Source organism: Telmatherina bonti (assembly GCF_933228915.1).
Source record: "Telmatherina bonti genome assembly, chromosome: 23".
Classification (NCBI taxonomy): Eukaryota; Metazoa; Chordata; class Actinopteri; order Atheriniformes; family Telmatherinidae; genus Telmatherina; species Telmatherina bonti.
The window spans coordinates 16,966,790-16,981,043 of NC_136632.1; the positions used below are offsets into that span (position 1 = coordinate 16,966,790).

At 40.4% G+C, this 14,254-nt stretch overlaps 1 protein-coding gene across 1 annotated transcript; it reads right to left on the reverse strand.

Annotated features, from left to right (window-relative positions):
- Window positions 1–26: 26 nt before the first annotated feature.
- arl1 (ADP-ribosylation factor-like 1) lies at window positions 27–4,852 on the reverse strand. Its single transcript, XM_079262988.1, has 6 exons — window positions 4,739–4,852; window positions 4,086–4,223; window positions 1,863–1,944; window positions 1,542–1,653; window positions 1,221–1,399; window positions 27–1,012 (listed from the first exon to the last, which is right to left on the reverse strand). The coding sequence occupies exons 1-6, from the start codon at window positions 4,740–4,742 to the stop codon at window positions 982–984; spliced, it is 546 nt and encodes a 181-aa protein (XP_079119114.1). The 5' UTR covers window positions 4,743–4,852; the 3' UTR covers window positions 27–981.
- Between the last annotated feature and the right edge of the window lie 9,402 nt (window positions 4,853–14,254).

A 14,254-nucleotide genomic window follows, 5' to 3' on the forward strand; every position in this document is an offset into this window, starting at 1 on the left:
AAAATCAAGTGTCAAAATGTGTACAATTGCATTCTTTACTGAGAATCAATTTTACTGTACAAGCAGATATAAATATGCAACCATCAAACTTTGAGCATATACTTCGTGTTCAGTAACTCATTCACTAATATGCCAAAGCTGCACTCAAGGATTTCAATGAAGGAAAAAAACAAATTACCACGTAATTATTCAAATAAATCAATTGAAGAAAAAAACAGGATCAAGACAGACTAGATCTAAACAAACAGTCCAGGCTGTAGTAACATTTGGCTAGAGGACAGCAGAGGAAAAAAAAGCTTTTTTTTTTTTTTTTTTAAACTTAGCAATATGTTGATGAAAATGAGAGTATAATTTACAAAGTAAGTTTCATCAATTCAAACTATAACTGCACATAAACGGAGTAGTTATTTCTGACAACTCAGAATTACAAACACGTGAGCTCAGAGGCAGAGCTGAAACTTGTGCCGTCTAACCTGTCTGTGCTTGCGTGGCAAAACGCTGCCTCCTGATGGATTTTGGCTGCAAGTTTTCACACACGCGAGTACAAACCAAATGCAAATAACTGCATGAAAATATTCATTCATGTCTGGTGATTACTGTTTGTCATGCATCCGACTTGTATTGATTCTTCTTAAACAAGGAGAATTTCTTTAAATGACAGATTTGTAAAAATAACAGGATCTAACTGGTTTGTTTGCAGGTGTCAACTGGCACTTGGATTTATTTCCAAATCATCCACTGATGCTGTTGCACAGTTCTCTCAAAATCTTCATATGTTTGTGGTTTAGACGTTACTGCAGCATTTCTTTCTCAGTCCCGAGCTTGAAAGGCAATGGGCATTGGGAGGACTTAGCCAAGGCTTCAGGTAGATTGGGACAGAAGAGGAGTGCAAGAACTGGTCCAAAGGAAAGTGGGCAATGGGAATGGGTCAGTCAGACAGAGGGGAAAAAGGTCGAGTATATACAGACTGGGTGGCAGCCTTTACTGCCGAGTCTTCAGAGAATCCACCAACCTATGAGCAAAGAGACAGAGCAAATATAATTCAGCAAAAGTAAATACAAAAGGAGAGAAGATGAATGAAATGTGAGCTGGTCCTGCAAGATCTATCAGATCTATCTCTTCCAAGTGTCATTAAAAAGCAATGTGAATGTTTCCTTGGCCTTTTCCATTTATTTTAGACATGTTAATAACCTAACCCCATTAAAGCTAGTGTAGCTTACCACTCCATAGCTTCATCCAAGCCGGTTCCCTTTGTCGCCGAGGTTTTAAAGATCTGCCATTTTCTATCTTTGAGGGCAGGAAGACCCAGAGCATTGGCGACTTCAGTTGGCGTCATTGCCTGGTCCATGTCCTGTTTGTTGGCAAACACCACGAGGATCGCCTTCTTCAGTTCTTCTTCCTGCAATCGAGGCATCACAAAATTATCCCTTGAGAAGTTTACTGTTTTTTCGGTCCAATTTACAAATGAACCCCTAAAAAGATGGAATATTTAAATACTATCAATGGTAAATATACAGAGGCTTAGAAAAAAAGATGGATACCTCCAACATGGCTACCAGTTCAGACTTTGATATGCCCATTCTGTCCCGGTCGCTGCTGTCAACAACGTAGATAACTGCGTCTGTGTTGGAGTAATAACACCGCCAGTAGGGTCTGAAGCACAGAAAAGTAAAGAATTGCCGGTGTGAGAATCAAGTAATACAAGAATAAAATTATATGAAAGGAGATTTTCTTTGTGAGGAAAAATATCAACTGGAGACAACTTGCTGAAACAAAACTGGACAGTTTAAAAATGTCAACAAAAGCTTGCCATTCCCAGTAAGAGACAAACCTTCAGGATGGTTTGTGAAGCTACCACCCACCTGATACTTGTTTGACCTCCCAGATCCCACACCTGGAACTTCAGGTTCTTGTATGTGACCGTTTCCACGTTAAAACCAATGGCTGTGAAGAGAAAACACGGCTTAATTTCTGCTGTACAGCTGATGACTTCATGAGGGATATAATAAAGAAATAGAGTGGTGCAAATACTGTGATATTATTTTGTTATTTCTGCCGAGAAACTACAGCTTGATTCACACCGTTAATGGGAAATTCAACACAGAGTTCAGCAAACACTTTAAAATGAACCAAACCTCTGTGACAACATGCACATCAAGGATCTGAGCTTTGTCGACAGTGTAGCATCTACCAAACACAAGAACACTGTAAAGTATAAGATAAGTGAGGCCAGCTACACTCAAAAAAAGGAAGGTTAGGTTATTAAAACGATGCAAATGATTCACTCTTCAAGCTAAACAAAGCATGCTGCACCTATCCAACTTTACACTTAAATTTACATAAATGTTTAGGTAACACAAATAGCTGAAATGTAACCACAGATATCCTTGTTGACATTTGTCAAACAGAGGTTTGTTTAATTTCACAGTTGCTGGGAAGACCCCAGGGTATTGACATTACAGTACATATTAAATTAGATGCATTAAAATCTGCAGAGTAAGAACTGGTGAACCGTGTTTGGCTGCTCTCCATTTCAAAAGCATGTTTTGAAAAAGGAATGTTGACCAGATTAGTGTTCGTAAGCCTGAAACTTTAGGATGGAGATTTAGTGGAGAATGCAATTTGTCATTCAAATACCTGTAAAAGAACCAGTTTTTCCAATTCAGCTAAGCTACGTATAGTGCAGCTGATTACCTACATACTTCACCAATACAGCTCCAAATATAATCCGTGAAGAGAAATATAGCCTACACAAGCGCAAAATGTGCACTTAATCCCACTGCCATTACATCCTCTGATGAGCTGGCATCAGCCTAACAGGTGCACAATGCTTTTGCTCCATACTGATTATGGGAAGCATGACAAATCATTTCCACATTTTCATCCAAAACCTCTCCACTGTAAACAGTATAACTAGTCTTACTGAAACAACAATCTGCCCTGATATCCTGCATGTAGAAAGCATTTTCAGAAGTTTATCCATGCATTAGGAGAGGCAGAGCGTTGATCTACAGAAAAGACCTGCCATCTTTTGCTTGAAGCAAATATGCTGACTCGTACTTCTGTCTTACTGCACACAAAAACTGTTGCTCTGCACAACTTTGTCCACACATGACAAAGTGCATGGTGTCCTCTCACACTTTTAGAAAGCTCAAAACTCATGATCAATATTTACATTGGTTTTAAAACATTTAAATGATAAATATAATGCCATGTTGCTCCACAACCCAAAGAGCAGTTCACCCTTGTGTATCATACAGAGCATTAAGCTTTATCGAACAAATGTCTTTGTTTTTAATTGATAGCTCATTTACAAAGAGCACTCAAGTTGACTGCTTCTGCAGCAAACAGCAACTAATAATAAAACTAAGAATTTCTGGTGTGGAGGAGATACAGTACTTTGTTGCAAGTTTAATAGACTGAGGAAATCTTTTATCTATGCGTTAATTCAACATCTAAGTATAAACAGATACATTCATGGACAGATCAGTTATTTAGTTCTTAACAACTGTTTATAAATCATTTACAATTGATGTTTTATAGTTACTTAACAACACATTTACACATGTGATTACATTTATTGTATTAGTCTGTTGTTATTCTTGGACTTGTAACTATGTGTGTAATTCGAGTACTGTCAATACCATGTCTGCAGCAAGAGGGAAAGTCTAAGACACATGTCCTCTAGTAGGAGAATAAAGTTAATCTTGAATATAGTCACAGATGACATGACATGCTCATGACCATATCAGTGTTTATTTGTGAAGTGTCTCTGTTGTAGTTTTCAAACTTCCTCTGATCTTCACTCATTTAATCTAGTTTGGTAATCCATAAAACACTAATAGATAATCTGTGGTTTCAAGCAGTATTTCAGACAAAAAGAAATGCTTGAAAACTAAAAACTTAATTCCTGAGAATCCCAAAAAGTATGCCATCTTCATGTATATCTTGTCTATCTTTTGAGCTTGTAATTATCATGCATTATCAGGTATTTGTCAGAAAGGGGCTTTAAATATCAGTTAGACTGTCGGATTATCAAACAGCTGATAAGACAAATATGTAAAGGAGAGGAGACCAGTACATACTGGGAATTGTGGTGACCACTTCTCCAACCTGAAGCCTGTACAGAATGGTTGTTTTTCCTGCACCGTCCAAACCCAGGATCAAAATTCTCATCTCCCTGGTGCCAAACAGGCCAGAAAAGAGACTGGAGAAGAAGCCACCTAGAGAGGACAGACACGGGTGGAAAAATCAGTGGAAACAGACTGAACAAATGGATGGACCAAAACAAGTTTGTTGGAATAAATCACTCTGATCTGTGGTAACCACTCATGTCAAAACAACGCAAAAACATTAAAAAAAAAACAAAAAAAGTCATTGATTCACAATCAGAATTTAGCATGTAGTTGAGCAAGCTAGCCGAGGTTGGCTTACAGTGGCTTTACGATGTTATTGTAAAATTATTTCTTAATATTGCAAAATTATAGCTATGTCCTAAATACTGGCACCTATATTTTGTGAGTGTTTCGCGCCGATGTGCTTTGAAGCTTAGCATAAACATTAAAAAATGATACGCTAGTAATAGCGAGCATTAGCAGGCTATGTGGGAACAGCTCTTCATGTTAAACATTAGCAGACACAAAACAGGGAATTTTTAGTGTTTAATATTTTTTTAACAAGTTTATTCGTACCTATGGAGAATACATACTTTTGAGAGTTGTAATTTAAAATCACTCACCCATCTCGGTTAGACCACGATCCACGAGTCACAAAACTCTGACAGGTTTCTGTACAGAAGTCGCCTCGTCTTCCGTGTGGTTGACGTGTCGTTGGATGATGTCATCAACCAACGTTGGAATTTATGTCTGCAACATTCGACACACACTAACATCGTTTGTTGTAAAATATTAACAATGACAAATAATCCAAAAAACTACAAATGTCAGTCCTTACATTTTATTTTATTTTACTTTATTTGGTATTTATAAACACAAGACTTGATGAGCTGCTTTTTTTTTTTTTTTTTTTAAACGAATGTGTGGCTGGTGAAATGCAACCATAGTAGCGGACCGGTTGGTGACGCTACATTAGGGTACATTCAAGACGCCAGAAAAAAAGTCGCGTTCCGATGTGTTCAACAGCTATAATTTATTGTGGGAATGGGACAATTAATGATTTTGAATGCAGCTCGCATTAGTCGAAGAAGTTGCCCTCTCGACAGCATTAAATTTATGGTTACCAGAAATTAAAGATTTTAAAAGCTAAGGTTGAAAAGTACCATTGGTTATGTAGATTTAAAACTAAATGCAACCTTTATAAATAGTTAGGAAAAGCTTTATTATGCAGTTATTGCCCTGATTTGTAATTATCTACGGATGTACCTGGTGCCGTTAACATGGGCGGACTGGCATGCTAACCGCATCTTCATACCTTCCGTATCGGTGGTAAAGCCAGCCTTGCCAAAACGCTGTATTTCAAGTGCGCCTTTACTATCAATATTGTGGCACAGCCAACTCCACCACCAACAATTACTTCCGGATTTCAAAATAAAGCATATCTCTCTCTCTCTCTCTCTCTCTCTCTCTCTCTCTCTCTCTCTCTCTCTTGTCTTGTAGTCCCTTTTAAACGGCAATAACAGACACTTTTGTCAAAGTTATATGAAAGAAAAAAAAACAAAAACAATTTGTGAGTCAAATTTTATAATAGTGACCTGGTATCCCTGACGCCTGTTCATCTCTCAGCCACGCACTGACAGGTGAAATAGTTTCATTTCAAGTAGTGATTTTTTAAAAAAAAAAAAGCTACTGCAATGTACAAAATAAATGGTCTTATTGAGAATATGTTTATTTCAGTTTCTTTCAGAAAACCTGGAATGAAGAGTTATTACAGTGTTTTTTTTAATAATAGTTTTACGATTGAGAAAGGGCATAATATGACAATTTTACTGTATTGTCTTTTGTACTTGGTCGTTTTAGAGAAAAATAGTAAATACAGCATTTCAGTTTTTGTGAATGCTATTGTAACTGTTCAAAATCATGAGTTACATGAGGCAGTACAGCAATTATCTTCTGCCATTTAGGCTTGCCTTCCTTTTTTCAGAGCGTGGGACTAGGGCTGACAAAATCTTGACATCTGGATGTGGTCAGGATTTCAGTCATATTTGAACAGTAAAGGCAACCTGTGATTTAGCTTGTACAGGTAAATTGGGGGGAGAAGTGGTTTATTGATTTGGTTTGACTTGTTTGGCTTTGGTGTCAGTAAAATGTTATTTTTTGAACTGCAACTCAACATGGCCTGTATGTTTCCTGTTTTACTCTCTTATTTTGATTAATTGGTATTTTATTTTGTCATACTGTAGTAGCCTAAGTACCTGTTAGGTATGTAGTGTAATGTACTTATTTGTACGTACGGGAGCCGGAGGAGACGTGTGGCTTTAGCAAGAAGCATTTAATGAACAGTCCCAACTATGGGCAGCGGCAAGGGACCAAACGGCAGGTGTGACTTTACATGCATACATTACATTTCCCTTTCTCAGTAATAAAAATAATCTAAGAATATTTCAATACCCATCCCATATTATTGCTTAGCTTTTTAACAGTAGAACAGTGCAATGACACATTTCTTCCTTTATTATTTAGCTTATCTTTAGAGATGCGAATAAATTTTATTTTCTCATTAGCTTGTATGACTGAACATTTTCTATAAACAAACTTTTTTTTTTTTTTTTTCCCCCCCCCCAATAACACAGCTAAACTTGGAAGCAGAGGTTACTAGCACATACTTCTTCAGTCTGTCCATATGTTTCACTGCTCTGCCACGCCTGGTGCGATAGAGTTCATCTGGTCGGGCCTGCGAGAGTTGGGGTGTTATAGGTGGTAAAGAGGGTGGCTGCACCTCAGCTTCTGGTACCTGTGGTGTTTCTTGCCAGGGCTCTTCATCAGTTGAGATGTGACGAGACTGGTTGGCAGTCGCAGTGCTGGTGTGGAGATGTTGGGTGGTGCAATGATAAAGCTTGCCTCCACTGTCCACCAGATAGGACCGAGGAGCACTGTGTCGCTGTACAACGACTGCAGGGGACCACTTCTGACTTCCAGGATATGGTACCATCCTGACTTCATCTCCGGGTTGTAGATATTGGCGGGGACGTGCTGCTCTTCTGTCATAGTAGTTTTTCTGAGTGCACTTGGTTTTGTCCACAAGGTGTTTAACTTGAAGAGGGTCATAGTTCATAGGTTTGAGTAGTGCATGAGCAGTAGGCAGTTTGTTGCGTGGCCTCCTGCCCATAAGCAGCTGAGCGGGTGATAGTCCAACTGACTCAAGTGGTGTTGTTCTGTAGTCCAACAGTGCAAGATGTTTGTCCGGTGCTTTGCTCCACAGTCTCTTGACCGTTTGCACTGCCCGCTCTGCTTCACCGTTGGAGTGCGGAGTGTGAGGTGAAGACGTTTTGTGCTGGATGCCATAGCTCAGGCAGAACTCTCTGAACTGTTCTGACATGTACTGTGGGCCATTGTCGGTCCGCAGAATGGCAGGGATGCCATGCCTGCTGAACTGAGATTTCAGAGTCTCTATAGTTGTGTGGCAGCGTTGATCTTTTAGCCAGTCAACTTCGATGTACTTAGAGTAATAGTCCACTAGTAACACGTACTGCTTGTTCTCAAACTCGAACAGATCAGAAGCAACAACTTCAAATGGGAGCTCAGGCGTTTCTGTAGTCATTAAAGGCAATTTAGGAAGTCTGTTCTGAAGTTCGGCACACGTGGCACAGTTTCTGATCACGTTTTCAATCTCTGCACTCACACCTGGCCAATATAATACCTCACGTGCACGCTGCTTGCTTTTCACCATTCCTAGGTGAGACTGATGTATGAAATTCAACATGTGTTTTCTCATGGTGGGGGGAACTACAATCCTCATCCCTTTGTAGACAACTCCATCAGTTACAGCTAGTTGACTTCTTGAGTCCCAGTACGGCTGAACTGGAATGGGCACTTCTTTCCTGTGGTCTGGCCAGCCTTGCTGTATCACCTGTTGGAGAATGCCCAGTTCATCGCTTGTGTGTTGCTGTAACTCAGTGTATTTCTCATCACTTACAGACAGGAAGCTTAGCATAGAAACACACTCTAATGTACCTGCCTCTGGTGTTTTGTCTGACAGTTGTGCTCTCGACAGTGTGTCCGGAAGCTCCATGTCCTTTCCTCTCCTGTACTTGACAGAGATGTCATACCACTGAAGTCGCAGACGCATTCTCTGGATGCGCATTGGAGTAGACAGCAATGGTTTCCTGTAAATATCCTCAAGTGGTTTGTGATCATTAAACACAGTGACATGTTTCCCGGATATGTAGTGGTGAAACTTGGTGCAGGCATGGACGATGGAGAGCATTCCCTTCTCAATCTGCGCGTAGCGCGTCTCAGCGTCAGTCATAGATCTAGATGAGAAGGCCACAGGCTGGTGGTCCTGTACCAGCATGGCTCCCAGTCCAGTGCTGCTGGCATCACAATAGATTTCCACTGGTTTGGACACATCATAGAACTTCAGTACTGGGTGATGAGTGCACAGATGCTTGAGCTTGTCAAATGCCTGCTGTTGTGCAGGTTGCCATGCGAACTCCACGTCACCTTTTGTAAGCTGTCTGAGTGGGGCGTCGATGTCACTCAAGTTGGGAATAAACTTGGACAAATCCGTAACAAATCCCAGAAAGCAACGTACGCCCTCTTTGTCTGTAGGTGGCGGCATGCACCTTACAGCCTCAGCCTTTGCAGGGTCTGGTTTTAGTCCATCAGCTGTTATCAAATGTCCCACATATGGCACTGCTGTTTGACGAATGTGGCATTTGTTGAAGTTTAGTCTCAGATTATAGCTTGTGGCTCTCTCCACAACCCTTTTGAGGATTTGGTCATGCTCTTTGATGGTTGGCGCTGCTATGAGGATGTCATCCATGATGCCGGTAGCTCCGCAGATGCCCTCAAGCATTTGATCCATGATGTGCTGAAAAATCTCTGGTGAACATTTTATGCCGAAAGGTAGTCTCAGCCATCTGTATCTTCCTATTGGAGTGTTGAAGGTCATCAGGAAAGATGAAGCCTCGTCTAGTTCAATCTGGAGAAATCCTGACTTTGCATCAAGCACAGAGAACACTTTTGCATTGGGCATAGTCGACACAACTTCCTCAATTGTTCTCATTGGATAGTGCTCCCGTTTGATGGCACTGTTCAGGTCACTAGGATTAATGCAGATTCTCAGTTTGTCCTTGTTTGTGACCACAACCATGGAGCTGACCCACTCCGTTGGCTGGTCAACTTTTGCAATGTGGCCGTCCTTCACCATCTCATGAAGCTTTGCAACGATTTTGGTTCGCAGAGCAACTGGCTGTCGACGCACTGGATGAACAACAGGTTTTGCATCGGGATCAATTTTTATTGTGTATTTACCTGGCAGAGTTCCTGTGGTGCATACGAGCCCCGGGAAGTTTTCTAGACCAGCAGGTGTGCTTGGATTTGTGGGAGTATCACAAATCTCGCTCGACTTCTTTGCTATACTGCTGTCTTGTAAGGAGTCCAGTCTCAAAATCAGTCCTAAGACTTCTGCTGATGTGCCGCTGAGCACATTCTCCTGTGCAATGTCTACTATTTCACACTCAGCTTTGGCCTTGCGCTCTTTGTACTGTAGTGGGAAGTCAACTGCTGCAACAGGCTTTATTTTGTGGTTGGAGTAGGTTCTGAGAACTCTTTTGGACATCTTCAGATCACCTGTGTGGTCAACTGATTGATAACAGGTCAGAGTCAGTGTGTTGCACTTTGCACCTGTATCTATCCGAAACTGCACTTTTTGAGACAGAATGTCAATGTCCACTAACCACTTATCATCCACCATTGAAATGGAAACAGCATCTGTTGTCAAGTTAATGTCCAGAATTTCTTCTTCACTTGTGTCATTCTCCACTTTAACTGCACTTACAGAGCGATTGCGGCAAACAGACGCCCAGTGATTTGGTTTATTACAACAGGAGCATATTGAGCCTTTTGCTGGACACTTTCCCTGATTCCACTTGTGTTTGGAGTCTTTTCCACATTTTGGACAGTATTTAGTTTTGTTTCGCACACTTTGTTTTTGATGGGTGGGCTTTTGCTGGGAGTGACTGTGTGCTGTTTTGTTTTGTACTCTGACAGATTAATCTGTGACTGCACTTCACTCTGCTGCATGTAGAGACAGTCTCCTTGGTCTGGAGCCTACCTGTGGACTTTTAAACAAAATAGTCGGCAAGCAGAAGCTGAGTGAACTCAGCAGTATTGTTTATGCTGGTGGACATCACTGTCGATATGTTAGTACCCCTTTTTGTAATTTTCCCGTGTTATCTGTTTGACTAGCATGTAGCTGGTATTTTCACTAGGCTTCTGAAGCATGTACAGTTATTGTACATTGTTAGTTTTCTGACTGTTCCACTGTTTATATGATTGTGTGTTATATTTGCACCTGCCAATCTCTATAATGTACATGCAGTCAAGTAGAAGTTATTTGTTCTGTTGTAATATTAGCTTAAAACATTGCTAACCTCACCATTCAGTTGAAGTCTGCTATTCTTTCAAAGTACACCTGATCAGGCCTGGTGCTTGTTTAATTCTTGTTTACCTCATTGTGTTTAATGCAAATTGCTTAATATGTATTATTTCATTTGTACTGAGTGCTGCATTATTCTTTATCCTCTTTGGACCACACCTACATATACATCATACCTCTGTACTTCATATACTGTACGGTAATACTAGAAAAAATCTGCATCCAGCAGTATGCAACCGCAATCAGGCTGCTGAAGTTTTCTTATTGACACTCCAAGACAACACCCCCACACTTGAAACTTGCTTTATAATACTAACCCATTTCTGGATTTTTCATTGGTCCTTTAAACTGGATTAGTTGTCCTTTTGGACTTTTGAGCCTTCAGGATGCAGCATCCTTTACCTGATGGGAGCACTGCAGTGTTGTCTGCATGCCCTGAGCACCAGTCTCACCTGTGCACTTGAGAAACCACAAAGTACAACCTCCACCTTCATTAGATCCAATGAGGTTCTGTGTTCCTGCTGCAGGTCACCAACTCCCAATCCATGACCCCCCACCACAGCCTGCTTTGAGCAGAAACCCTCCAAGGTCTGTACAGGGTGAACATCTAGTTATTAAGCCATCACCTTTGCCTTTGACGTGTTAACCTAAGTATGAGCCACCTAGTGTTTCATATGATATGCCTCAGCAACCCAAAATGCCCCCATTTTGCCCTACAGAGAGAACCTAGTGCCAAGACAGCTAGAGCCAATTAAGCCTCAAAGACAACAAGCTAGATGGGAAGAGAAAGGTTGATTTGAAACATAATCCCAAATTCACTTACCTGGCAACAGTACTTCAGGGGAGCTGATGAGACCCCTCAAATTTGAATCCTTGCATTGAGAGTAAAGAACATTTCTCTGTTGAAAGATGTTTCTATATTGACAACTGTTTACAGAGTCTGTCCTCCATACAAGAAGCAAAGGAGTTGGTCCTTCACCTCAGAAGCCTCCTAGACGGTGGAGGATTCAACATCCGGCAGTGGGCCAGCAATGAATCAGATGTCATAATCCAGTTGCCTGCAGATATCAGGTCAAGTAGAGCTGCGCAGCGATATGGATGGGGTCCTATTGCGGCTGAACGAGGCAGAGCGCCGCATTTCCGAGCTGGAAGATGACAACAGAGAGCTCCGCCACTCTGCAGATAAAAGCACTAAAAGATGCGTGGAACTTCACCAGGCTATCGAAGACGCGGCTAACAGAGACAGGCGTCAAAATCTACGTTTGATTGGAGTGAAAGAGAAGATGGAAGATGGAAAAGTGGGGGAATGTGTGCGCAACATAATCGCCGAGGTGCTTGGTGTTGAGCTTGACCCAGTGCAGCTACAGCGCGTGCACCGTACCCCAGTACCGATGCCAGAGGACCACAAGGCTCCGAGGCCTATCATCGTGAGGTTTTTAAGCTACCTGGAACGGGAGCGAGTCCTGGCAGCCGCGAGGGAGAAGTATAAGAGGAAGGAGAACATCATCTGGAAGGGATGTAAGCTTTCATTTTTTCCTGATATGACCAGGGAAACAGCGGAAAAGAGGAAGAAGTTCACCGAGGCTCGGCAGAAGTTACATGCGTTGGATGTGCGTTTTACACTGGCATATCCAGCCGAGCTACGCTTCACATGGAGAGGTAAACGAATGAAGTTTACCGATCATCGCCAAGTCATGTCCTTTTTAAACAACAACGATGAAGAGGAAACAACGGAGGACACGGCAGCGGAGCAGTAGTAGCAGTTGGCTTTCTGGCAATTACAAAATTACTCTTAAACTTCACAGTTTTGTTGCTCGCATTGAGATTTTGGACGTGGACATATCAGACAGTCTACAGTGAGTAGTCTTTTATTTTATCTTTTTTTTTGCGTTTATTTGTTCACTCACAGGAGGAACAATAGCATCAAAAGTGTTCAATTTATTATATCTCTCCTTTGAATATGTGAATGTTTGATACAGATGTAAGTGATATATGTACACTACTCTTTCGAGCTGTTTTTATTTCATGGTTATATTTTATTAATGGCTTTTTGTGGCCGTGGGCCAATTTTTTATTTTATGATTACTTGGTAAAAGCTACCAAAGAAGAGTTACGTTATGTTTGGGATGGAGGGATATAGGAGATCTCTGAGAGCGACCACTCGTGTGTCACATGGGCCGTGTTTATGGGAGGTTTCTCTCTAGAAAGAGAGTTTTGGGGATGTTCAAAGTTATTGGTTCTTTTCTTTTGTTTGTATATGTCAGTTGTTATTTCTGTTTGTTGTTTTTTCTGGCACCGAAATTTTGGCACAATTCACTTTTTGCATGGGCAGCAAGGTCTATAATTATATTATGTAATTTATATTGGCTAATTGTATAAAGGTGACGTCCTGGAATGTAAATGGTCTTCAGAATCCTATTAAGCTTAAAAAATGTTTAGCTTATTTAAAATCACAGCGGACACAAATAGCTCTCATACAAGAAACACATTTGTCAGATTCAGAGGCGCTCAAGTTGAGACGAGATTGGGTTGGGCAGGTGTTTTACAGCTCATATACAAGTAAGAAGCATGGTGTGGCTATCTTAGTACACAAAAAGTAAATTTTTCCTTTATCAAAGAACAAAAGGATTCTGAAGGCCGAGTGATATGTTTGGAAGCTAAAATCAATGGAGTCAAAATTAATTTATGTAATATTTATGCTCCCAATATCGACGACGCAATTTTTTTCCATAAAATAAACAAAATAATGGGAGACATATCAGGTGATAACACAATAATTGCCGGTGATTTTAACCAAGTTTTAGATGCAGCAATAGATAAAACCGCTTTCTCCAGAAACAAACCGAAAGATAGAATGGCTATTAAATTAATGATGAAAGACCTTGGATTAGTTGACATATGGAGAACTGTCAACCCAAGGGATAGAGAATATACATTTTATTCACATAAGCACAAATCACACTCTAGAATCGATTATTTTTTAATAAGTAAAAATATGGTTGAGAATATTTCTGATTGCACGATAGGACCTATAGCCTTAACTGATCATGCCCCTGTGCACTTTGGTGTAGTTTTGGAGCCAGACCTTGTCAAAAAGGGTAGATGGAGACTCAATGTGTCTTTGCTTCAAAGCCCTAATTTTTTTAAGTTATTGGAAGGCGAGTTGGATAACTTTTTTGAATTTAACATGGGTTCAGTAGAAAGGATTGCCACAGTTTGGGAGGCATCAAAAGCTTACATTAGGGGTAAGATTATTGCTTATGCCAGTAATCAAAAAAGAGAACAGTCAAAAAAGATTTTAGCTTTGGAAAGTGAACTAATGGAACTGGAGAGGAAGCTATCATTACAATATTCAGATGTTACATTGAAACATATTTGTGACTTAAAATTGCAGATTAATGAAATATACAATAAGAAAGTTGAATATGCTCTATTTAGACTTAATAGCAATTTTTACGAGAGTGGAGAAAAAGCAGGACGGCTATTAGCAAGACAGCTTAAAAAAAAAGAGGCGAGCTATACAATCCCTGCTATTAAAGATGAGACAGGTGAACTCAAGACCAGCACTGGTGACATAAATAAAGTATTTTTAGAATTTTACAAGAAACTTTATGAATCTGAGGTAATATTTGACAAACAGAAGTGTGATGATTTTTTTTCAAAATTTAACCTGCCAAAACTGACTACGGACCAACAG

Excerpts from the sequence above, each read along its gene's own strand:
- arl1 (XM_079262988.1), bottom strand. Across the intron at positions 1,654-1,862 it reads GGAGGTCAAACAAGTATCAG|ACCCTACTGGCGGTGTTATT; the intron begins GTGGGTGGTAGC and ends TCTGTGCTTCAG. Across the intron at positions 1,400-1,541 it reads AACTGGTAGCCATGTTGGAG|GAAGAAGAACTGAAGAAGGC; the intron begins GTATCCATCTTT and ends CCTCGATTGCAG.